This window comes from Sphaerodactylus townsendi, linkage group LG02, assembly GCF_021028975.2.
Source record: "Sphaerodactylus townsendi isolate TG3544 linkage group LG02, MPM_Stown_v2.3, whole genome shotgun sequence".
Lineage (NCBI taxonomy): Eukaryota > Metazoa > Chordata > Lepidosauria > Squamata > Sphaerodactylidae > Sphaerodactylus > Sphaerodactylus townsendi.
In genome coordinates this window covers 91,029,666-91,055,274 of record NC_059426.1, presented here as the reverse complement: position 1 = coordinate 91,055,274, position 25,609 = coordinate 91,029,666, and the positions used below count along the sequence as shown (strand labels likewise).

The window sequence follows — 25,609 nt, the reverse complement described above, 5'->3', positions numbered from 1 at the left end:
TGTTGTTGTGGTCTATTCTTTGAATCCTTTCACAAGTGAGGAAAGAGGGGCTTTTGGGTTGGGCAGGTCCACTGGCAGGGGTGGATCTGCCAGAGAGACATGAGGTGTTGCATGTCCCTGGGCGTCACCCATCTCATCACGTGGGGGCCCCACAAAATCACCCTCACACACCAAAGCCACGGGCTGGGCCAGGAGTCTGCTGTGGGCCCACCAGGCACCCCTCAGCTTGGCACCGCCAGAGGAAGAGACAGGGAGGCGGCCACCTGCCCATGCAGGTTGAGCCGGGGGCGGCAGTAGCCAGCGGGTCATAGCATGCTGCTTCTGAGAGGCCATAAGTGGGGTCAGGCAGGGGGCATGAGGGGGTGCAGAAGCATGCAAAAATAAGATCTTGTAACCGGCACCATTTTCTGCCAGTATGCCTCTGTCTGCTGGCAAGGGTGTTTTTCAACCAAGTGACACCAAAATTGCAGCAGAGCTACATCTATCTGTCCACTAAAGAACCATCAGGTTTCAAGCAAATTAGACCAAGAGTTCCAGTGTAACGAGTAGAATTGAGCAATATTGAAAATATTCGGTAAAATTTGGACTCAACTTTATTTGGGTGTAAAATCATCTGTATACCCGAATATGGTGAATATCATAGTCAGTATACCCGAATATATATGGATTTGCTGAATGATTCAGATCTATTTAATTTATTTTGGTTTTTTTGGTGTATTTTCAGTTTTTGGCCTTAAAGCCAGCTGCACCAAAATTTCAGGGTATCTTCTGGAGAATCTCCTAGTGATAGCACCCATGTTTAGTGAAGTTTGGTTTGAGGGGTGCAAATTTTGTGGGCACCAGCTTCACCTTCAATTGGGTTCCCCTCCCACACAAACTTCAGCAAAGTTGGCTGGTTCCTTTCAGAAGGCTCACCAGCAGCCCTGCAGGAAATAAGTAGTCCTACCCCCAAAAAACCCACCCATTGAAATCTCTACCACAGAGACAGCTGGGCATAACAGCAAGCTTCACCCCATCCCATACCTCCCATTGATTCAAATGGAGGGGGAAAGCGGCATTTTTCCCTCCAGAAGAACAGCAGTAGCACTCTCTCCCTTCCCTAATGCCTTCCACACCCTCAGCAAGACCTCCACCTCTTAAAAGGAAACCACTGTACAACAACAAAACCTAATGAACTGGGCACACCACAGCAACCTCAAACTACCCAGAGACACTGTCCAGCAGAACAGGCAGAACACATCAAGCCAGGGGGAACAGTTCCCAGCCCTGAGTCTTTTACCAAACCATCCACGTCACCATACAACAGCAACTGAAAGTCAACCCTCCAAAACACCCTCTAAACAGCAAGACCTATCAAGCAAACCAACAGAAACCACTTCTAAGGAAAATATACAACTACAATATAAACTCCTACATTCTTGCTGGATGACCTTGTGCTAGTCACAGTTGTCACAGGACTCTCTCAACCCCACCTAGCTCGCAAGGTGTCTGTTGTGGGGAGAGGAAGGGAAGGGAGCTTGTAAGCCACCTCGAGTCTCCTTACAGGAGAGAAAGGTGGGGTATAAAATAAATCCAAACTCCTCTGCTTCTAAACAGCTTGGAGTGAAAACTATTTAACAACATTTACACCAGAAGAAATCAGAAAACCACAGACTTTGTTTAAGTAATGCAGGCATGTGTGGCATTGACATAAGGCCTAAACACAAACCTCACACAGACACACACACGCCCCAAAATCCAGAAACCTGAAGTAAAATACAGAAAATGCTACTAACAGCAAACTCACAAAAGTAAAACAATTCAACAAATCACAGGTTAAACTCCAAGAACCCTGGGTCTTTGGGTCCTTAACCCCACCCCACCCCCAATACCAAACAGCATCAAGAAAGCTATACACTTTCAACTGTTAGTAAAAGTTTTTAGAAGTAAAACTTGGTCAGTTAAACTTAAATCAAACCCTTAAGCGTCTTCTCCTCTCCGGGCAGGTCTCCTCTGCAGGGCTGGTGTGTCCCACAAAGGCAGGTTCTCAATGACCAGTTACCAGATAGAGGCAGGACAAGTTTGCTGCTTGCTACTGAATCCATGGGTGGTGGGATTCTCTGGTTTTTTTTATTTTTTTGTTTAAACAAAGTCGCTTGCTGCCAAATCCGGGGGGGGGGGGGGGGCCTCTGGATTTTTTTTAAAAAAGTGTTGTTTAAACAAAGCTGCTTGCTGCTGCATCCCGAATATATACAACCCAATTCGAATACTTTGCATTCGGCTCGCATTTGGGCATATTGTATTTGGGGCTGAATGTGGTCCGAAGAGGCTGCAATTCGGCCATTTTCAGTGATTTGGGATATCTGAATTACCAAGCCTAGTAACGCCAGTGAACAAGGTGCCCTCAGTGAGCCTACTTATAGGGGGAGAAGTACCACTTCTACAAAGGTGGGAGCAAAGGAGAACAGTATCTCTGCTTGACTTTTGACTTGGAAATGGTGTCATCACACAGAGTCTTAATTTTATGTTTAGTCTATGCTGTTTGTGGCCTTTTGGGTGTTTAATCAATATTATTTAAGTAAGTTGCATTTATTTCCAATTTCAAAGAGAATTTCTATAAAATGATGTCTCATTGGTTTTTGTCACTGGAGAGATTGGCAAAAATGTATTAAAATGTTTTGAACATGTGTTGAAAACATGAACATCATGAAGGATTGTTTTATCATTTAGTGGGGACCTGTAATCAAGCTAAAAATTCTGGATGCAAATACATTCAATAATCTGGAAGATTTTTAAGACTAATATACAAATGAAACCAAAAGTTTACCTTTTGGGTCTTTTGGACAATCATCTTCCACCAATGATGCCTCCTTCCTGGCCAACATTTTAATTGCTGTTTTATGTCTTTGTACTTATTTTAGAGCTATTTTAAATTTGATTTAGTGATGTGTGTTGGGGAGGTTGATTTCAATGTTTCTTAAATTTGATTTGCTCATGTACATTTTAAATGGTTAGCTGCCTTGGTGGCCCTTGAAGGCAGAAAAATGGGATATAAACTTTATTTAATAAGTAAGCATTGTGATTTATATACATTAAGACGGGCCATGTTTTAGATTAAATGACTGAAGGATTGTGATAAAACTAGGCAGTCTCATCAAGCTAGTCTTCAGTTAGCAATATTACCACTTTTCCATAAGCTTTGGCTCACATTGCTAGAGCTTTTTCTTATTGGCAGACAGAACTGAAGGAACTGAGTCTTGGCAGACTGAGTTGTATCTTTTAATATCTGCTTTGCAAGTTAGTTTGTTGTTGATGTTTAGAAGTGTGTCCATTATGGAGACAGTAGTCTGTTGCTGAACAGACTGTAGTGTCCTTTATACTGAAAGAAAAAACATAGAGAGGAGGAGAAAATAGAACTGGGACTGTAAGAGGGACAGAAAGATATCATGTGATTTTAAAAATCCTGCCTTGTTTCATTGGCCATTTTCCCACTGATAAATTAAAAGCAGATACAACCAGGTTTCTAAAGACACAGCACCTTTTCAACATGATTTCTCCCTCCCCACTGCAGCGTGTGTCTAGTGAAGAGACTGTCTAGTGAAGACCTCTATGTCTATCGCGGTTTCAAGCAATACAACAATCCCCATGATTGCGTGATCAAACGCACGATCTGCTCAGCGACTCTGTTCTTCCTCATCCTGATTGGCTGTTGCACTGTGTTGGGATGATAATTTTTTAAAACTTTCTTTTTGCATAGCTACGTCACCATGCACATGTGCAGATAGAACAATAGCGGTTTTTCATGCTAAGCTACGTTTATGTGCGACTTCGACATTTTCGGCACTCTTTAGCTGCGCTGGCACGAAAGTCTAATTTTAGTTTACAGTTGGCACAGAAATCATGTTCCACACAGCCACGTTTCAACGTAGCCACCACTGGCACGAAACAAAAAAACATTGCGCACAGTCCATTGCACTCTGATTGGCTGGAGGGCTCCACATCACTCCCTACGGTGGGAAAATAAACCTAGATTCTGTCCCCTGATCCTCCCTGCCAATCTGGCTTCGGCACATGTTTTTGAAAAAGGTGCACTTCCATGCAGGTTCTTTAAAAACGTGTGATAAGGGGGAGAGGGAGTGCCAGAACCAGGATGAATCTGTGTCCGGCATTTCAGCAGTGGGGAGTTCTTGCTGAAACCTTGATATTTTGCGTGAGTATCACATGATTAATTGACCGTGAGGAATCGACCATTGCCTGTATTGAGCAACAAAAAAGGCTAGTGGGAAAAATGTTCTTAAGCTTGCAGATTCACTGGCTGCATCCTATCTCTTTAATCAGACCTATTTATCAAAGTACAGAGATTGGGGAAGTCATGACAGATAAAGGATAAAAAAGAATGGGAAATTTTGTACCTACAAAGGTATTGTTCATTATACCGTGTTTCCCCGAAAATAAGACAGTGTCTTATATTAATTTTTGCTCCCAAAGATGCGCTATGTCTTATTTTCAGGGGATGTCTTATTTTTCTGTGTTCTGTTTGTCGGGCATGCTTCCAAACAAAAACTTTGCTACGTCTTACTTTCGGGGGATGCCTTATATTTCGCACTTCAGCAAAACCTCTACTATGTCTTATTTTCAGGGGATGTCTTATATTCGGGGAAACAGGGTAGAGGTGTATTTTCCATGTCTATTGTTTGAGGCATCTTGACAGAATTATACCACAGGTGGTGCACCAAGGTAAATGTTTGAATGGGAGCATGAATTTGTGTATTAACTTGATAGCTTTGTACTGGAACTGGTTCTTCCTAATGAATCTAACATTTTATTGGTCAGTACTTTATATAAAGATACTAACTTGTTTTAAATCATGATTTTGCTAGATGGAAGCAGAAGAAGGTGGTTCTAAACAAGTAACAAGAGTTGTTTTTGACCAGCTGCCACCCAACTATCACAATGAATCTTACACAGATACAAAAATTGGAAATAAAACTATGCATATTCACCATGAAATCAATAAGGTAGGAGCTGCAGTTTTTATATCATATGTGATAGATCCAACTAGATTTTTGTAATGCTCTTTACATAAACCTGTTGCCAGAATTGTTCAAAAAGTTACATTAAGGAATTGTGCTATCCATGTCCTGACAGCATATTGAAATCTTCCCAGAAGTGGTCCCTCAGTTAGGAAATACCTGCCCCAACCAAGCTACATTTTCTGTGTACTTTAGAAGGGCAGTGGAGTCCATTGAATTTGCTCAGATACTTTAGGTGCCATGCATCATTTATTTTGCCCAATACAAATTTGTAACACAGACACTACCACTATGATTCCATTCCATATATATAATATCATTTAGGGGGAAAAACTTTCATTTTTGAATAAATGGTAATGGGCTGGCACTGAACTCAGCCCCTGATAGTGTATCCTTTCCTCTTCTGTGCTTCAGTTCTAAGTGTTTTGTGGCTTGTTGGCCTTTAGGAAGTTTATACTCTTGCTGTTTAACTGTTAACTTTTGTTATTTATTTAGTGGGACGGAACTGTATGTAGAATGGTTCAGCTGAAATGTGCAGCCTTTTAATCCCCCTATGAAATTAAAACTCCTATGAGGACTTTCTATAACATACTATATTTCTTTGTACTATTAGGCAACTGATAATAAAACTGGATCTGCTCACTATTCTGAAACTGTTATCACATCAATACAAGAAGGAGAGAGTAAGAGGAATCATGTAAGTAGTCTGCTTTTTGAAATGAGATACTGGCAACTTATTCTGCAAAACTGTTAGTGTACTTATCCTAGATAAAGGTTATCTATTATATTCAAAATATACTCATTTTATGTGATGGTTTATATTATGAACTTCCTGTGCTATTATATACCTTATGCTGGGGGCACTGTTCAGGCCCCCTTTTTTCCAGTAATGTTGATCATGACTGCAAGGCAGCATTTCAGATGATTTCATTCTTCAGGCAGTGATGCTTAACAGTTTGAAAGTTTATAAGTAGTAGAATGTGTCCAAACTCTCAAACTTTATTAAACAGATATTCTTATTGAGATCTATTATGTGGACTATTTCTCTAGTGTGTTCTCTAATGCATCTAATGGCCTGTTTGATGTATGACTTTGTCTTCATAGTACCAGACTTGTTATAGCTTTAGCCCAGTAAAGGGGAAAAACTAGTAAGCAAACTTTGTAAATATTGCTGTTTAAAATAAAGTAGTGGAAACAAAACTTTGTGTCAGCTTAGCGTTGTGAAAGAATATACTTCACACTGCAGTCTTGATGGCAGTTCAAATGATGTCCTGCAAGCCTCTAAATAAAAATATCTGTTTTAAGACCCTAGAACAGGAACTGGGCTTTTTGCCAGTACTGACACTGGAGTCCAGTTCTTGGAAGGTGCTGCATTGTTGAGAGGCGCCATTTACATACTCAGATTAGCTTTTCCTTTCTCAGATTTCAGCTAGGTTGGGAAACTAACATAGATGTCTGGCTTTCATCCAAAAGGTTTGCGTCAGTTCACATCTCAAGTTCAGATCCGGGATAAATGATTCATGTCCAGTTATATATGCCTTGCTTTTTCTCTGACTCCTGGTTGGACTTGTGTTTTATATATATCTATATATATAGACAGAGATAGAAATATAGAGATATATAAAACATTATACATGTATACATTCAAATGACATGGCTTGGTTTCCTGTAGATTCTATCTCTTACCCATTTTTGTATTTTTATTTATGAATGTTTGTTATTTATATATCCTAATCATGTTTCAGATGTAATGATGAACGTTGACTTGCTGCAAACCTGAAGTATTTAGCTGCCTCTGTTGAAGCAGAAAAAGTGGGATTCTTTCACATAATAGCATCCCTTTGCTTGCCATTACTTTTTCCAAATCTTAAAGTTGATTAATTAAAATGTAATACAGCCAGGGTGTGAGGGCGATCTGGCTGTGACATCTGTTAGCCTCACCAGGGTTCATTTGGCTGCTCTAGCTGGCTAGGTCCCCCACAGTTCCATATGTGTCCCTCCTGAAGCTGCACAGTTGGGAGAAGAGAACAACCATCCCAGATAGGGGGAGTGTACTGTTCTTTGTTCATGGGTGTAGCTGTGCTCCTCTGCTAGAACCTCCAAATACGCTCAAGGTCCATTTATAGGAGAACCTTGGGTAGTTAGACTTCTAAGACTCCAGACGCATCCAAGCATGGTATTGCATGTGACAGTATAACGTTCTTTTTTTTAAAAAAAAAAACCCCACCAAATACATTTTTAATTCTGGATTTCATTTTGATTTTAATTTAGAGGCAGGTCCATGTGTTCAGTTTATTGAAATTAACTGTTCAACCATCTAGAACTCTGTGTGTGTGGATGTGTGCATGCATACACTTGAATCCACTGAACCGACACAATTATAGCCATGCAGAATGTTAAGATGTGTCCAAGGACTCTGTTATGGAATAATGGTGTGCATACAACCATCCTGGCAGCTTTCCCACATTCATCAGTGCCCCTCCCTTCCATCTCCCAGAAATATTATTCCTGGGGTTATAGGATCAATGTTGAGGAACTGCCATAGAGGCTGGAGTGACGATAGCCAAGAAGGAGAAATTAGCCTGTTACTTGAGGAAGAGCAAAGAAAAGTGATTTCGCCCCCTTTTCCTTCCTTACTTCAGCCTTCTAACCATTTGGGTCTGATGAACCTGGGGGTGATCTTTTTGTGGGCTGGAATGGGTTTCTGGTACAGAGAAGAATGCAGGAAAGTTCCAAGTTCTCTGCATAGTATGATAGCATATACATCACTGTCTATCAAGATAATGGTGCTTTGTCAGAAATTTATAAATTTGGGTTGGGCTTTGGTATCCAGGCAAAATCTTACCTGTCACAGACCTTCCCAGAGAGCCTGTGTAAGGCTTTGTAAGAGGAGGATTTCCAGCTCATGACTTTCTCATAACTTGTTGTCATTGGCTTGGAAAGCAAAATACAGTACTCCAAGTGGAGTACTCCAAGTACTCCAACCTGGTTCCTGGAAGTAGGGGTGGGTAGCATGGTGGCCAAGTTTGCAGATGATACCAAATTATGTAGGGTGGTGAGAACCACAAAGGATTGCGAAGAGCTCCAAGCAGACCTTGATAAATTAGGTGAATGGGCTAAGAAATGGCAAATGCAGTTCAATGTAGCAAAATGTAAAGTGATGCACATGGGGCAAAAAATTCAAACTTCACATACACGCTACAGGGGTCAGTGCTATCAGTCACAGACCAGGAAAGGGATTTGAGCGTCTTAGTTGATAGTTCCATAGGAATGTCAACTCAATGCATGGCAGCTGTGAAAAAGGAAAACTCTATGCTGGGGATCATTAGAAAAGGAATTGATAATAAAACTGCAAAGATTGTCGTGCCCTTATATAAAAGCAGGTAGATGCGCATCCATACTTGGAGCACTAATATTTCAGTTCTGAATTAAATACATCTCAAAAAGGATATCAAAGCGATAGAAAAAGTGCAGAGAAGGGCAACGAGGATGATTGAGGGATTGGAGCACCTTCCTTATGAGGAGAGGCTGCAGCGTTTAGGACTCTTTACGTCTGAGGGGGGATATGATTAAGTCTATAAAATTATGCATGGGGTAGAAAATGTTGACAGAGAAATTTTTCTCTCTTTCTCACAATACTAGAACCAGGGGGCATACATTGAAAATGCTTGGGGGAAGAATTAGGACTTATAAAAGGAAACATTTCTTCACGCACCGTGTGATTGGTGATTGGAATATGCTGCCACAAGAGGTGGTGATGGCCACTAACCTGGATAGCTTTAAAAAGGGCTTGGACAGATTTATGGAGGAGAAGTCGATCTCTGGCTCCCAATCTTGATCCTCTTTGATCTGAGATTGCAAATGCCTTAGCAGACCAGGTGCTCGGGAGCAACAGCCGCAGAAGGCCATTGCTTTCACATCCTGCATGTGAGCTCCCAAAGGCACCTGGTGGGCCACTGCGAGTAGTACAGTGCTGGACTAGATGGATTCTGGTCTGATCCAGCAGGCTTGTTCTTATGTTCTTAAAAGTATTATATATACATCCTTTCAAATTTGAGGCTCACAGTTGTTAGTTTTTGATTGGACAGAACAAGCAGGAGGGTGCAGTTGAAGAATTTCCGAAAACTGGATCATCCCCAATTGCTACTAGTTGTCTTGGAAGTACCAACTTCCACTGTTGTGTACTAGTGAATATATTAATCAGAAAGATGCAAGTAATATTTTTGTAGCATTCACTTTCTTTCTGTTGAAAGGTAGTTTTTTTGAAGGGAGATTTGATTTTTCTCTCACACTTTTTACAACACTGATTTTGATTTCTCAGTTTTTCGGTTGTATGTTATCACGACCGGGCTGGCTCTCAAAATGCTGTCACCAAAAGTATTATTTTATTTTTCAACCCTTCACTGGTCATTGGTCATTGCCGAGCCTTGGGCCATGAATCTTATGTATTGGTCACTGGCCCACCAAACACCCCCTCTTCTACATCCCCCTTTGACTGAAGGAGTGAAATCAACAGAGCCTCTGACAAAGATGGAGGTAAACTCTGTGAGAGAGAGTTTTGGCTTATATGTAGACAGACACTACCCTTTGTAGGCACACAGAAATTAGACTGGAACTTATGGTAACGTGAAATAGAACTTTAAAGTTTATTTGACTAGAAATGTAGGCTTCTCGGTTATTAAGAGAAGTTTGATCGCTTGTTAGTTACAGAAGGTAAAGAGCTTATTTCTTGACAGATTTATCAAACAGTTTCACTGACACACACTTGGTCACACACAGGTGCCCACTGAGAGTACTCTTCCCTCTCACTAAAGTCTTCAGCTTTTTAGCTTCTAGCACACCCACTGTCCCACACTACCAGCTGGAGCTTGGAGGACTCTTGGCTTCCTAGCCTTCCTCTCTCACTAGTCCCTATTTGGGTTTCACTACCCCTCTGGACTTCATTCCCAGACTGGTTGGAAGTGTGCACTGACAGACACACTCTGTCTGGATGCTAAGCTGCGGGTCACCTTCCACAGACTTAAAGTTACCTCAGCTTAACAAAGCTTTTCACTGCTTAAAGAGCTCTTGCTGACAAAGTCAGACTTCTCTTCAGATCAAGATCCAAACGGTTCAGATTTCAAGTGTGTCTCTCTGACAGGCTTTCTCCTGTTTATATATAACCAGCACTTCTAGCTCCCCCTACCTGAGGCTATAGGCGAACTGCGCCTCTCCCAGCCAATCAGGTGGTATCTCCATATAAGGAGCATGCTTACACATTTCTGGCTGTTGCTAAGGCCAGCTAATCTGCACCTTAACACACACCAACCCTTCAATGTGGGCTAGTCCATCACATATGTAGGTATGATGGCATCTAGATCCCAATCTTCACATTATTCTGAGCAGTATTACTTCTTTTAGTATCTGGGAGACAAGTCACTGTGATCTCTTTTGGAAAACAAAGCTTTTGCATCAACAGAAGTCACTGCTGACAGCAGTAATTGTACCATCTTCCTTCTTCAAATCTGCTGCTACATACTAAGCAAAATAAATATCATAGTTCATGTTCTTGTTCTAAGAGTTAAAATGGATCCTCATGTTATTTAAACAAAACTAATCTACTGCTTATCCATTCATATTGGGATTTATTCTCATTTGGAAATGTGAAGAATTAACACAAAATTGTTGGAAGCCAGAATTCTAGAATTAGCATTCAAGGCCTTGGTGCCAGAAGTCTCTGAAGACAATTCACCTTCTAACAAAGACTTAACTTGGATGTAATTTATGTGAATCTTTATGCAATTTATATGAATAATTTACCTTAATTATGACCAACAGCCAGTGATGTACCTATCCATATAAGTTTGTCCTGTCTAAATCTATTCAACCTGGAAGCTACTGCCACAGTTTATGATAATTGGTTCCTCAAGTTAGCTGCTAGTTGTTGTCACAAATACTTTGGAGGCAGCAGGGGAGGATCAAAGCTGAATGCTCAAACAAGCCCAGTATTCTGCTCTGCAGTTTGGAATGTTTTGAGATCAGGTTAAAAGACCAGTAAAATGTCAACATCCCCCACCCACCCCAGTCCCACACACAAAAAAAGCCAGGAAAAATCCCCATACAGACTTCCTGGTCTTTTAAGCCCAACTTTGAAAAATACCCACAAAAAATGATGCTCAGTTTATTGTGCTCCTCTTTCCTTGTGCCCCAAGTGACTGAAGTGCAAAATGACATTCGAAGTTTTAAAAAGTGGAAATGTTTTCTATGAATGCAGCATGACATTGGCTTCAGGGGCCCTTGAACTGACCCCTAAATTTTCTCTCTCAGTGGCTTTGGACCCCCCCCCCCTCTCCTGGTGACATTTTTCTGGGTCCCTTGTTTCCTAGAAGCAGTATTTTGTGGGAATTAGTAAGCTTTACTTTGAGACAGTAAAGTCACTGGTAAATGTAGACTTGAAACCCTGGTGCCAAATACTTGTTAAATAGGACCTCTGCTGAGCTTTGCCTCTTAACACTGCTGTTAGCATAATGTTAAATTAACCTAAAGTGGATCCTAAGAATTCTAGCAAGAAAGAGTGGTGGGAGGGAGTGAGCATGTGATTGATTTAAAAACTTATAAGTGTCAATGTTTGTATTGTCTCAGTCTCCCAATTCAATTATCAGATGTGGTCCTGTCACACTTGCCGTTCCTGGTGTTGTCAGACTCTTTACTGCTGTATAGTTGCATCATCATTTGCACTGGCCAGTGTGCTAGATGGGAATAAACTGGGCTGAGTTTCTTCTTTTTCTTATCTTCTTGTTTCAGCCAAGTCCCAACAGATTTATGGAAATGAAACATTGCAGAGTTCATCCTCTTGAAAGAGGTTATGGTTTTATATAAACTTTCTGAAACTGTCTTTGTTCCTTTTTCTGCTGAAGGCTTCCAAGAGAGTTTTCAGCATCTTTCGCTAATGAGTATTTTGTTTGATCTTTCTGGGTGGCTGGCTGGCTGTTACTAGGAATGCCATCCAAGAGGATACAGCAGCCATGAAACTAATGTTCCTTGCTGAAATAAGCAACACAGCTCTTAACATTTCCCATATGGCACTGCTGCTATATTTTGCAATTACTGTTTCCAAGACTGTAGTGGCAAGGCTGGTAGATTACAGGCCAGGTGTACAGTAAATTTATCTTGTAATCTTAGCTGAATACAGAAGTTCATGTGCATTGGAGTGCTTTCCCATTCACTGTAGAGGCAGTTCTGTTCATATGCATCTCTGTGTATCAAGATTATTGCCATTGTTTACATCAGAAGTTTGACTGCATAGCAGAACATGCATAGAGCCAATTCTAATTACTTAAGCAATTGTTTGTTTCTCCAAAATCTTTTCTGTAGAATGATGAAATGGGGATGTGCTCCAAACTGGAAATCCCTTGTCCATTTACTGGAACAGAATCAAATGATTGTAAATTCTGATTTTTGTCTCAAAATAGATAAGCTTTTGTTGACCACTGAAAATCAAGTGTGTGTTCTTTTCATTGGGACTGGACTAAAACTTGTTTTAAGTTAGGGAACTTCTCTGAGCTTGTTGTGATAGACTTTGTGATCACACAGTTGTCTTGCTTCTATGGTTTGGGAGCTTTTGTTAGTACACATTGGCCATTTTTCATGGTCAAAATATCCTGGAGTGAGCATGAAAAATATTACTGTGCACCCAGGAATTCCACACGGTTCCCGAAGCTGCACATGGTCTGCCCCAGAGTTGCCTTGCGATATTTACCTTAGCCCAGAATTTTTAAAAATCACCAGTTTGGCGGTTCTTTTAAAAAGTCCTGGTGTGACGCTGCTTGTGCCTATACCTTGCAAAAACCAATCAGGAGCAGGATCGGTTTATTTTTCCCACCCAGCCACCTCATCTCCCCACCTGATGTTCATTCAAACTGCCACTCAAAAATAACAGCCAATCAGAATGTGGGACACTGGGCAAACTCACAAGTGCTTGCAGCTGCCTCTCAAAAGCCAATCATAACAATCACTTGGCCTATTTCCTCAGTACAAGTTTTATTTTAAATCAGTTAGCAGACCTATTCACTAGTTTTCTCCCTCTGATAGCAAAATCTTGTTTTGAACCATTAAAAACACAGATCAATTTCTTCTATTCCCACAGCACATACACAAAAACACTAATTGGGAGTAGACCAAGTTTATTTTTCTGCCCAGCTGCCTGATCTCCCCACCTGATGTGCGTTCAAGCTGCCACTCAAAAACAACAGCCAATCAGAACACAGTACACTGGGCATGCTCAGACATGCTTCCAAAGTAAATACAAAAGTTCGGCTTGTGCGGAGTAAACTGGAGCATTTCCTGCTGGTCCTAGATCTGCTCCTGGAAAAGATAGCCCCTGTATATATAATCCCGGTTCAACCCCTGTGTAATTGTGCCATGCAAAAATGGCCATTGTGGGCCAATATATCAGGGACTGTATAATTCCTTGGAGACTTTTCAGGCTTCTATCTAGTGTTCAGGACTTGGTAAAATATACAAAAATGCGAGGACAGTTGAAAGCAGACTGAACTTGGAAGTGTGTGTGCATCTCCCTCCCCTCCCACCTTAATATACACCAAATGGCGTATGTTGTTCCCTGGTGCCATATACACATAAATTAGATAATAAATGGTGGGCAAGTTTGCTCCTGGTAACAAGAGCAGATGTCAGTGGATATCTTTGTTCCTAAGACTTTGCCTCTTGCTGAGACTTTGTCCCTCTTGCTGAGACTATCCTGAGTGTATCTTTTTGCCCTTAATTCTAACTTGCTCCATCCGCGTGAGTATTGCTGCTGGGCCAAGGGTCTGTCCTGCCTTGCCAGGCAGTTTGTTTCTGGATAGCTTGCCACAGGGAAATAATACAAACAAGACACAAAATGAGCCTGTCTCTGATTCTCTTCTCTTGTTGGTGGCAGAGATGTTGGATTCAACCCTTTCCCCAAATAAAGAATAAAGGTGGTGTGACCAGGCAGAAACCAGGGGTGGCCACAGATCTTTTCTGAGCTTCCTTCAGGTTCTGAGCTGAGCTGGAACCTGAAGGAAAGGGATTTGTGAGTCCATTCCTTCAGTGTCTGTTGCAAAATATATACAACATGGGGAACTGTGTCTTACAGTAATTTCATATAAATAAAACAGGAGCTATTTTGCATAGATAGCTTTCCTGTACAGTCAAAAGCCAACAAGGCAAAGGGTTCATTGTATATTCCATTCTGCTTAATTGCTAACTCTTTGACTGGAATGATGTTGCAATGGACCTTTGATATACAGTAAGATCAAAGCTTTGATTATGGTATGAGGATGAACATGTAGAATATTGGTGGGCTTTATGTGTGTGGGAGAGAGAGAACCATCCTGTATCCAGGAATACTTTGGAAGGTGTTTGACAGATGGAAATAACCATTTGTCTTTGGCTCGCTTTTGATTCCATTCTGCTGGTCAGTTTTTAGAGCAGTTGGAAAAATGGAGGAAACACTCCTCTCAGTGGTCAAAGAAGGACATTCATCTGGTGCTCTTGTCTTCTCCTTTACATACTTTAGGCAGGCAATGGTTTTCACAGATCTCAAAGAGGCATATTATGGTGTGTGTTTTCTTTTGCTCACTATTTCTTGTCTTTCTTTGTGCAGACAAGTTTGCTGCATTTTAAGAGTCTGGATTCTCTGAGATGAGTTTAATTATCACTGGCAATGATTCCTCTATTCTATCAGTCTTCTTTAAGAGGAGATACTAAGTCTTTTATTCCCTTTCCTGATTCAGGAAAAACCAGATTAATTGATGACTACCAGCCATGGTGACTGAAGAGAGCATCCATATCCAGAGGCAGCAAACCTCTGATTACCAGTGGTAGGGGGCAGCAGCAGGCAAAGGCCTCTGCCTCTTTGCCCTCCTGGGCAACTGGTTGGTTGCTGTATAAAACAGGATGCTGGACTAGTTGGATCACTGGCCTGATTCAGCAGGCTGTTATGCTAAACAATTGATATGAAGGCCCAGTAGTTCCTTTTTTGTGTGTGCTTTTTATTTAGGATCAGCTTGTTTTGTTTACTAAAAAATTTGTTCAGATTCTTTAATGAATCAGTATGAATGCTCCTACCTGTAACTTCTGTTTCTCAACCTATTGGGCTGGATTTTAGGGATTGTACCTTTTTAGGGATTGTACCTTTCACCCAAGGAATCCTTCCTTTCCTTTAGGCAAGTAGGAGGAAGTAATCCAATTCTAGAGGTAATTAAAATGAACTCTTGAGGGTTAGTCTGGGAGTAGGAGAATACTTCAAATAGCCAAGCACCCTGTTCAGCAAGAGAAGGGAAGGTTTGTTTCGCCATTCTAAATACTCTGCTTTTGTAAACAAACAAAGCCATTCTTTGCTATCTTGGATTGCTAATTATCTGTCCACGGGTCTATTTTTCTGTTGTGGTGAAAGCTAATGTACAGCAGTAGCTTTTTCAAAGCAATATTCATTTAATGTAACTAATTCAAAGCATAGCTAAAGAAGTTTTTTAAAAAAAACAAAAGAGGAGCTATATTGGAAGATATGAATATTGCAGGTCACTTTAAGTTACTTCTGAGGGTTTAACTTCCATTCTTTTTTCCCCCTTTGGTCATTGAAGCCATCACAGTAGCTGGTCTTTCACAAGATGGCAGGATCACTGTACAGAGTATCTCTTCATGCATCCTATTAATTTTGATTCAGTACAACAGTTTGCATAAACTTGAGCAACCAGTTGGCCACTGTCTGAAACTTGGAACTGGTTCAAATAGACGTGAGACCAGTGGTGGGATTCATCAGGTTTGCACCACTTCGGCAGAGCCGGTTGTTAAAATGGTGCTTGTAAACAACCAGTTGTTAAATTATTTGAATCCCACCACTGGAACTGGTTGTTAAATTACTTGAATCCCACCACTGCGTGAGACCATTTTGTACTGCCCTAATTAAGTGAGCAAGCTGTGGTACTCTAACTGCCATCCAAGTAGGAAAACTACTGGGGGTTTTTTGGGAGATGGAGGAGACAATAAAGGCAACTCCACTGTTTTTGATACAAAGCTGGAAGCATCAGGCAAAGTGAAATCATTCACATATGCGGGACTAGAAGCACTTGTGTGAAATGATCCAGGTTCATACTGAAGCAGTAGAAAGCAATTCTTACCGTATCTGATTGCAATTTATACTTGCACAAGGTAACCAAGCAAGTAGGCAACTTTCTCTAAGGCCACCCAGTGAGCTTTATGGCTGAATGGGTCCCACATTTGGTTGCTTATATTAATATTAACTTTTAAAAATTTGTTTTGTAGAATTAGTTCTGTAAAAGTAGCGCTCCTTTTCAGCAGTTGAGATATATTCATAATTCCACTTACCACAAAACCCTTATTATCTATTTTGACGGTGGTAACTAGGGCTGTATATAGCTATATAGCTGAGCTGACACCCCCCCCCCCTCAACCCCCAAAAATCCATTTTGGCTTTTTGGGAGTTTATTTTGGACCAAACATAAAAACTGGCCATCTGCATTATGCTTATTAGGTAAAGCCAAAAATGGTTTCAGCTTTATTTGGCTATCAGATTTTACTGTAGGCCAGTTCCCACAGCCCAGGGGTCGACAACCCGTGGCTCCGGAGCGCATGTGGCTCTTTCGTTCTTGTACTGAGGCTCCCTTGTCTGGCGCTTGGGAAGGAGGGGAAAGGACACCGGAGGGAGGGAGGGAGGAGGGGGCAGGGAAGGAGCGTGCTCGCAGTGTCCCAAGTGCAACTTGCCATCGTTGTTGTTGCTGCCACTGTCTATCTGATGGCGAGCGCACCTCCTTCCCTGCCCCCTCCTTCCTTCCTCCAGCGTCCGTTCCCCTCCTTCCCTCGTCTGGTGTCTTCTGTCACCTGCCCAGATGGGGGCGTCCTCCATAAGTGCAGCCACCCCTGCAACTTACTCTGTTCATCAGCTTGCATGGCTGGCTTGCAGGCTGAAGGCAGGGCTTGGGGAGGTGGGTGGGGGCGGGGCTTGGGGAGGTGGGGCCACGCACCCATGGCTCTATGTGTGTTAAAGGTTGCTGACCCCTGCCAAAGCCCATAAGAGGACATAGCCAACAGAACTGAGTGCTGGGGGTGGCTCAGCCAATCCCTGCACTCAGCTTTCCCCCACCACCTGTGATGAAGTATGCGTAGCAAAGCACGGGTGCCCTGTTAGTTGAATATAAAACTGAAGATAGTTGGCGAAGGTAACTGGAAACAGAGTTTAATGTTAGTTTTTTATTGAAGTTTTTCTTATTAGTAATGTTGGATAGCAGTATCGTCATGTAATATGTTATATATGTTTCATCATTTGTATTGAAACTGTATGAAAAACGTATTATGTTAATAAAGGAGACATTCAGCCAGTTCTAATATTCAGAGGCTTGATATTCTCCGGATTGTAAAAGTTTTTCATATTACTTAAATGTACATCCTTTTGAGCTAAGTGTGAAATGGTAGTTCTGAAGCTTTTAGATTTCTTTTCTCTAAGATTAAAGGTTTTCTTTCTTTAAAAAAACACTGCACACCTGTCCACTGATGTAAAGAAACTGAGGCAGAACAGCCAGCATTGGATTTGATTAGACCAGTTTGCTTTTTACACATTGTAGTGCTGCTATAAGTTTCAGCGTGCTTCTTTGGATACTGCTTACTATGTGTAATATGTTATTAAATGAGGCCTATGTTTTGTCTCCCATTTCTTACTCTGTTTGACATTTACAGGGGACAAAGCTGTGTGCTACGTTTTATTACTAAAACCATGTGTGAGCTTTTGAGTTCTTTAAATTTTTCAACAGGATGGGAGTTAACCAGAAAGAAATGGGTGGGGAGAGAAAATATTTTTTGCTATGATATGCTTTTGTATGGCTCTTGGATAGAATACGTTCACTGACCGTAGTGGATGCAGAATGGTTAGCTTCTTCCTGAAAACTTAGTTTAAAAATACTTCCTGGTAACAGAGACTGTAGAGATCTACAACATTCTAAGTTCAAGAATTGTCTTATATTCTAACATTTGATAGGGCATTTTCTATTAAGGGGGCAGAGGAATGTCATTTCTCATTTATTTTGTATCCCTTCTTCAGTCTGGTGTTGTGCTAAAAGGATACCTATAAACACGTCAAAAATAGTATTTAACTTTGGATGCTGGTAGTAGTTCTCTACACTACATAGACCTCCATCATCTTGGACACGCTGTTTTATCAAGGGGGCATCAGCAGGGGAAAAGCTGGCAGTTGGCAAGCGGCTATTCCTCCAGGGGCACACCAGACATTAAATTGTCCCCATGGTGCTCAGGAGTAGGGATGTGGGAGGCACCAAGGCAAGGCCAGAGTTTAGAAGAGAAGCTGGGGGGTCCTGATCCTCCCAGTGAGCAATTCCTAAAATATCAGGTGGTGGCAGCAGTTACCCAGCATAGACAGACAGCATTGGGAACCACTAAAAGAGTATAAGATATGGAATAGAGCCTGCAGATGGGAGCAGGTCCTTTCCACCACAACTATGCCACAAATTCACTAAAGGGAAATAAGTTGGGAAGTGTGGAGTAATTTGTTGCTGCAAAGCTAAAGAAGCTGGAGATCATGAAGCATGCCCAAATAATAGTGAGTAATATACCCTAAAAGGCAGGTAGCATACAGGCCCACATACAGTAAAATAGCCTTGAGATCTGAAGAAGCTTAAAAGATCCAGAATAAGTTCCTAGATCAGTGGTGGCGAACCTTTTCGAGACCGAGTGCCCAAACTGTCACCCCAAACCCACTTATTTATTGCAAAGTGCCAACACGGCTATTTAACCTGAATACTGAGGTTTTAGTTTTTAAAAAAGGTTGGATCAGAGGCATGTGTTATTCGGGAGCAAACTTGGTGGTTGTTGGTGGCTTTGCTTTGAAGAAACCGTGCAACTCTCCCAACGGGTGAATCACGACCCTAGGAGGGTTTACTCAGAAGCTAGCCCCATTGCCAGCACCTGAGCTTACTCCCAGGTAAAGGATCGAACTTTAGTTCTTCACATGAAAATCTTTGGGGTTTAACAGCACTTAACAGGGTTACCTACACTGTTTCCCCAAAATTAGGTTTTAGGTTTAATGCTAATAATCGAGCCCAGTGGCCCAGGCCAGCCTAGATATGTGTGAGGTGAGGGTGGGGTGACTCTGTTTGTGCGTACCCACAGAGAGGGCTCTGAGTGCCACCGCTGGCACCGTGCCATAGGTTCGCCACCACTGTCCTAGATATTGTTCAGCATGAAAGTACTTGTTGGAGAAGTCCTCTTGTGTTTAAACACAACTTTCAACTGTTAAAAGCAGTGCTTTGGTTAGATGTTTGGGCAGATACAATCCATAGTGTGAGAAAATACCAGAAAAAAATGCGTGTAAAAATACTAGAACATTCAGTGGAATTTTCAGCCAGCAGTGTTGCTGTAGAATTGATCAGTTCAACCTAAACTTCATGTGCCCAAATTTTAAAAAAGGATGCATTTTTGAATGCAGAATTCACTGCCAAGGTATTTGAATGTTGCTATATCACTTTTGCTTCTAGTCACACTTTGCTTTGTTTATATTAATTCTAGCTTCAAAGTAACTGGGTTATCTTTATATGTCATTTACAAATATGTAGCACTGTGAAAAACCCAGAGCTTTCCACAGGGTACTAGTGAAAGGAATGTGCGAATTTGGCCAGCTGTTGAAGGTTTGGGGAGTATTCTCCTTCTCCTTTCAGGTACTGTGAAAAGTCCAGAGCTTGCCAGAGTATCGGCTTTATTTGGCTGCATTGAAAAGTTCTGGTTTTTTAAAACCTAAACCCAAAATTTTCCAAGTAGAAAAAAAATTGCACACCCCTAGCCAGATGTGGCAAGAGCCATGGCCTTTGCCACATAGCCTGTGGCTCTGTCTGAGTCACTTCCGAAGGAAGAACACTGGACCAACTATATGTGCTCTTCTGGGCTATGTTGTTTGGGATGGTCCTACCAAATAAAGAAGTGATTTCAAGTGATATATAAGAATCTGTCACTATGTTACAAATGGCAGCAGGGAAATCTATATATCCATGGATTTCCTGTGCCATATGTGTTTGCTGAAGAAGTGAGTGAAATAGAAAATGATGCAGGATAGGAAATGGAAATTGGGGACAAGTCCTCCAAGTGCTGGCCTAAAGCCATTTTGATTGCAATAGAATATTGATTTTATAACAAGATATGCAAATAATTTAAAAAGATCTCCACTTTCCAACAATAGGATGACAATGTAGGTTGTATAAAGGGTCAGACTATAGGTGCTTTCTAACAGCTGTTATATATATGTACATCAAATACTTTTATACGAAATGTTCAAGATTTACTGTCAAGAATGAAGCCTTAGTGCCATTGGGAGAAAAGTGAACTGGCAACCTCATATTATTTTAATTTTTTTTATCAGGAGTGCATTATTGATGAGGACTGTGAGACTGGCAAATATTGTGAGTTCTCTGGCTTTGAGTATAAGTGTTATGTTTGCAAAATCCAACACACAGTGAGTATTGAATGCTGTCTTGCTCTCTTTACTGTTATCTAGTGATTATTAACATGATATGCTAAAGTTATTTTATGGCTGACCGTTGAGTTACTTTTTCATCTGAAGGCAGGAAACATTTACACTTGCTTATTTTGTTATCTAAGCAGTATTGGTATTGCGCTGTTAAGAGCTCCTTGCATTCAGGAGCTAAAGGATGCAACATTACAGAATTGTAGTGAAGGGTTGCCCTTGACTGTGTTATATTAGTGTGCACTATAGACAGATGCCCTGTTGTTAGAAATCTATCTTGTAGTTTTGATGTTCAAGACACTTGTACAATAAAGTTAATACAGAAAGCACAATACCAAAACAATTACATCTAAGTCACATCAAAATACAAATCTATAAAATATAATATGAAAGATGAAAGTTGTCAGATATAATAATACTAACTGTCAAGGTAGTAGTCCTTTTTTGGCATCTTTTGTAGCAAAATATATTTTACAATTTTCAGACTTCTATTCTGCATTTTTAAGATTTTTAAATGTAATATTTACATGACATCTTTCTGTAGTTTGAGCCCATAGCAGTCCATGGTGATCTCAGGAACTTGTTTTGAAATCGGAAAGTAGCTTTGACTGTGACACTTCAGAACAGAAATGTGGAGGCAGCATGTGACTGTCGTTTGTGTGCTAAGGCAAACATTAGTGTTAAAGTCTCTGTTTGTGATCTAGATTGAAAATCAAACTGCATTTGGATTAGTGGCAAGACACTCACTGTATCAGCTTTGCCATCTTCAGTCAAACATGCTGCCCCTTCATGCTCTGTGTCAGCTTGCAAGGCAGCATGACACATTTTCTTTTCAGCTGTTATAGCATTCATTTTTGATGTGCAGTGGTGTGAAAGTGTGATGTCACACATGAGGTATACCCTATGGAGTAACAGGATTACATATCCCCAGCTCTTTAGAGGCTCCAGTTATGGATTATTTTCATTGTCTTCACTTATTGTCTTGATAATCAAATGGCAGTTGTACATATGCATTCTTTCTTCTCTCTCTACTCCTGTGTCCCCTAGCGTTGCTCTCGAGATAGTGAGTGCTGTAGAAATCAGCTCTGTGTCTGGGGTGAATGCTTGAAAGCTGCCTCAAAAGGAGCTAATGGAACAATCTGTGAAAACCAGCGTGACTGTAATCCTGGAATGTGCTGTGCCTTTACAAAAGGTCAGTTACTTCACCATTTCTATGTGTGTCCTGCTATCTCTTCTACTCTTTCCTATGGATGAAAGGTCAAACAAGTAACTACATCAATGTGGGTTGTTTATATTTCTGCTCTGTTCTACTGTGTGTATTAATCCAGGACTGAGAAAAATAGTTTTGTACAGGAAGAACATTGCAATGTAAAATACACATCTTGTCCTATGCCAAAGATTGAGCAAACAGGAAAGCAGGGCACTTGGCAATTGAGCATTATTCTGTCAAGCGGAACACTTCTGTTGATTCTTAAGTTACTGCTTGCTGATGAACAGCAATTCCTTCAGCCAGAAATTACCATTTATTGACTTTGAAAATTGTCAATATGGGTGTGTTTGGGTAGGTGAGAACTCTATTGTACAGCAATCAAATAAAATAAAAAAATAAATTAATAAAATTTGCCATGAGATGTTTAATATGTAAACTTGAGGTAGACTTACTTACTTATTTGGGTTTCATCTTAAGAAGTCCTGTAGGGCAAAATTCCACTTGAATTTCATATCCTTACGCGGCCTTGATATGGCATTAGGTATTAGAAACATAACTGAATCCTTCACATTTCTGTTGACAGACCTTCTGTTCCCTGTGTGTACCCCATTATCTGGTGAAGGAGAATCTTGCCATGACCCTTCAAATAGGTTCCTCAACTTAATTACATGGGAGCTGGAACCAGATGGAGCCCTGGATCGCTGCCCCTGTGCACATGGATTGACTTGTAAGATGCCGAGGTAACATTTTAAGAGCTAGCCAAATTGATGACCAAAGACTGTACATGTGACAGTTTACCATTCTGCTTGCTTGTACAGCCCAAATAGATGTACATTACTGGTAGTTCTGTAATTATTTTTACTGACTTGGTTCAGCTATTTCTCACATTTTTATTCCATTGTCATGTCAGTGGATTCCAGTCTACGAAATCTATCCCACAATAAATCTGGGAAGAGACTTGCCCATGTTCAATACATTATACTAGTGTAACTTCTCTGGGTACACAATCCACCAGCTCAGGAACAGGGTTTATATAACTCCAGTAGTGAATCATTCTCTGAAGCTTTCACATACTTATTAATACTATTATTGTGTAGGGTTATTGCTTCCCAGTATGTTTCAACCACAGTCATGCAGTAAAATAGTTAATTATGACTTACTGATTCAGTAAAATATGAGTTGGAGCCATAGTTTGTATGGACTTCTCTTTTAATGCCAAGTTGTATTGACTCACTAAGGGATAGAAGAGATTATAGAGACCGAGGAAAGATTCAAATGTGCATTCTTGGGCACATAATAATAAACTGGAGTGGTTAAGTACATGTGTTAGGATTTTAATACACACAAACTGGATTCCCTGGGGGCTTATGGCCCATTACGTCTACATTCATATGCTTGAGCACAAACTCTTATTCAGTTGACTTATTAGAAATTTATGATTATACTAATAGACAAAACATGATTTTTCAACAGCTACAGCAGCGATTCTCTCTGTGAGCTATCTGTCAATGAGACTGAAATCAAGGACACAGAGAAACGTTTGCTAGTAGATGAAATATCTCTACTGGATTTTATAACACAAGATATTCCTGGTGACTATGAAGAGGCACTGATTGACAAAATGCAGGAAGATTTGGAGAAAGAAGTGTCTGTTACCAAAGAATTGGACATAGCCAGCGATATGTTTTTTGCAGACAAAATGTAATTAATTGGTCACAAATCTTTTTTAGACAATAGTGGCATATATAGTACAATTAAACTATTTTTGCTCAATAGAAGTGCAATAATTAAAAATATAATTTACTTGTATCTTTGCCTTGTACAAACAAGTATTTTCTAAGTCTTAAACAGTCTTCATTGAAACATTTAAATATGGGCAGAAGCTTCATTTAAGGATGGCTCCTCAGAGTTTCAAGCAAGATATGCCTTGTATTTATTATGGGATAACTATTTAACATTGGCGGTTGGCTTGAGTCCATCTTTTCTATATATATTGTTCTTTTTCAAAGAAATCTCTCAGATGATGAATCTGTTTCTTGAGTCAAGACTTATGTATGATTTTTGTGGTAAAAATAATCAGTGTGTTGTAAATTTCAATTATATTCAATAAAAATGTTGCCTAATAGGCCTTAAAGTTTCAAATAAACTGCAGTCAGGTTTTATAAAAAAGTTTCTATACCCAAGCCTGTTAAGGAAGCAATGCTGGTTTGTCTGTGCCTTGTGAACTCAAACATCCCAATGAGTATTTAACCTGGTTTCAAGTTCTGGTTTGCTAAGGAACTCTGGTAGTTGAATATTTGTATTCTGCAGATTGATCAAACGACATAGTGTGTACACTATTTTGTCTACAGTTTTAATGCAGCAGTGGCGTAGGAGGTTAAGAGCTTGTGTATCTAATCTGGAGGAACCAAGTTTGATTCTCCGCTCTGCCGCCTGAGCAGTGGAGGCTTATCTGGGGAATTCAGATTAGCCTGTACACTCCAACACATGCCAGCTGGGTGACCTTGGGCTAGTCACAGCTTCTCGGAGCTCTCTCAGCCCCACCCACCTCACAGGGTGTTTGTTGTGAGGGGGGAAGGGCAAGGAGATTGTAAGCCCCTTTGAGCCTCCTGCAGGAGAGAAAGGGGGGATATAAATCCAAACTCCTCTTCTTCTTACAGTAGCTTATACTGTATTTTACTTGAATTTTAAAAATAAAATCCTTTTGAGTTTGTCCACAGAGGAAGAAACATTGTAGTATTTAATTAGGACTAAAAGCACCCCTGGCTTCTAGTACACTTGTGGTATAACCATAAGAAGAAGAAAAGAGTTTGGATTTATATCCCCACTTTCTCTCCTGCAGGAGACTCATAGGGGCTTACAATCTCCTTGCCCTTCCCCCCTCACAACAAACACCCTGTGAGGTGGGTGGGGCTGAGAGAGCTCCAAAAAGCTGTGACTAGCCCAAGGTCACCCAGCTGGCGGGTGTGGGAGTGCACAGGCTAACACTGAAGAATGGTAATGTAAACATCTATGTATAGTTATATTGTCTTCATTCTTCCTCTTGTGCTTTAAAGAATCTAGTGCCATGGAATAATGGCTGTAACCAAGCACTTACAGTATAGTAATAAAATTTAATCAGCCATGGATCATGTTTTGCCATTTTCTGCCTCCTGCCATTTTTTTTGTTTTGCCATTAAGTCACATCTACCCCCTGGTGGGGGTTTCAAGGCAAGAGACATTCAGAGGTGGTTTGCCATTGCCTGCTTCATGATCCTGGTATTCCTTGGAGGTCTCCTATTCAAATACTTGCCATGGTCAATCTAGTTTAGCTTCTGAGATTGATGAAATCTGGCTAGCATGGGGCTCTCCCGGTCAGGGCTCTCTCCCAAACAGGATATACTAATTCTTCCATCCAATACACAAAGTACTCTAAACTTCAGCAACAAAACAGCTCTTTTTACAGATACATTTAAGCTATGCAGCATGCTCAGTTTTATGCCAAATTTTCAAATTATGTTATGTGAAACATCTAACAATCTGTAATTCTCTGGAATACTGGTTTGGCATCAAACAGGTGTTGTTTCTTTAAAAAGCATATTATTATATCTTTTTGGTAGCATATAACCTTTTTATCATGTAGTTTTGTCAAAGTTTTATCCATATACACATAGCTGGCTACATCCTCTTGCCCTTTCATAGTCACTCTGCCCCTCAAGGCTGGAAAGAACAGGCACCAATCCTTCTAAGATGTCATTTAGGCATATTTGCCTCTAAGATTAAGGGAAAATTTTCTTATGTGACACTGAAAGGAGCTCTACTATCGGCTACCTTTACACATGTAGCCCCAAAGCATTGTTTACAGATATAACCAGCACCCCCTTTCCACTAGAAGCAGTTCCT

The 25,609-nt window shown here is 40.7% G+C and overlaps 1 protein-coding gene across 2 annotated transcripts in view; it reads left to right on the top strand.

Annotated features, from left to right (window-relative positions):
* The window catches only part of DKK3 (dickkopf WNT signaling pathway inhibitor 3), a 34,621-nt gene extending 10,748 nt beyond the window's left edge, over nt 1–23,873 (top strand). For both annotated transcript variants that reach the window (XM_048485760.1, XM_048485759.1), the window contains exons 3-8: nt 4,860–4,997; nt 5,626–5,709; nt 20,413–20,505; nt 21,565–21,709; nt 22,311–22,467; nt 23,201–23,873. In XM_048485760.1, the coding sequence (XP_048341717.1) occupies nt 4,860–4,997; nt 5,626–5,709; nt 20,413–20,505; nt 21,565–21,709; nt 22,311–22,467; nt 23,201–23,432 (849 nt within the window). In that variant the 3' untranslated portion in view covers nt 23,433–23,873. The remainder of the gene's footprint in view (nt 1–4,859; nt 4,998–5,625; nt 5,710–20,412; nt 20,506–21,564; nt 21,710–22,310; nt 22,468–23,200) is intronic.
* The last annotated feature ends 1,736 nt before the right edge of the window (nt 23,874–25,609 follow it).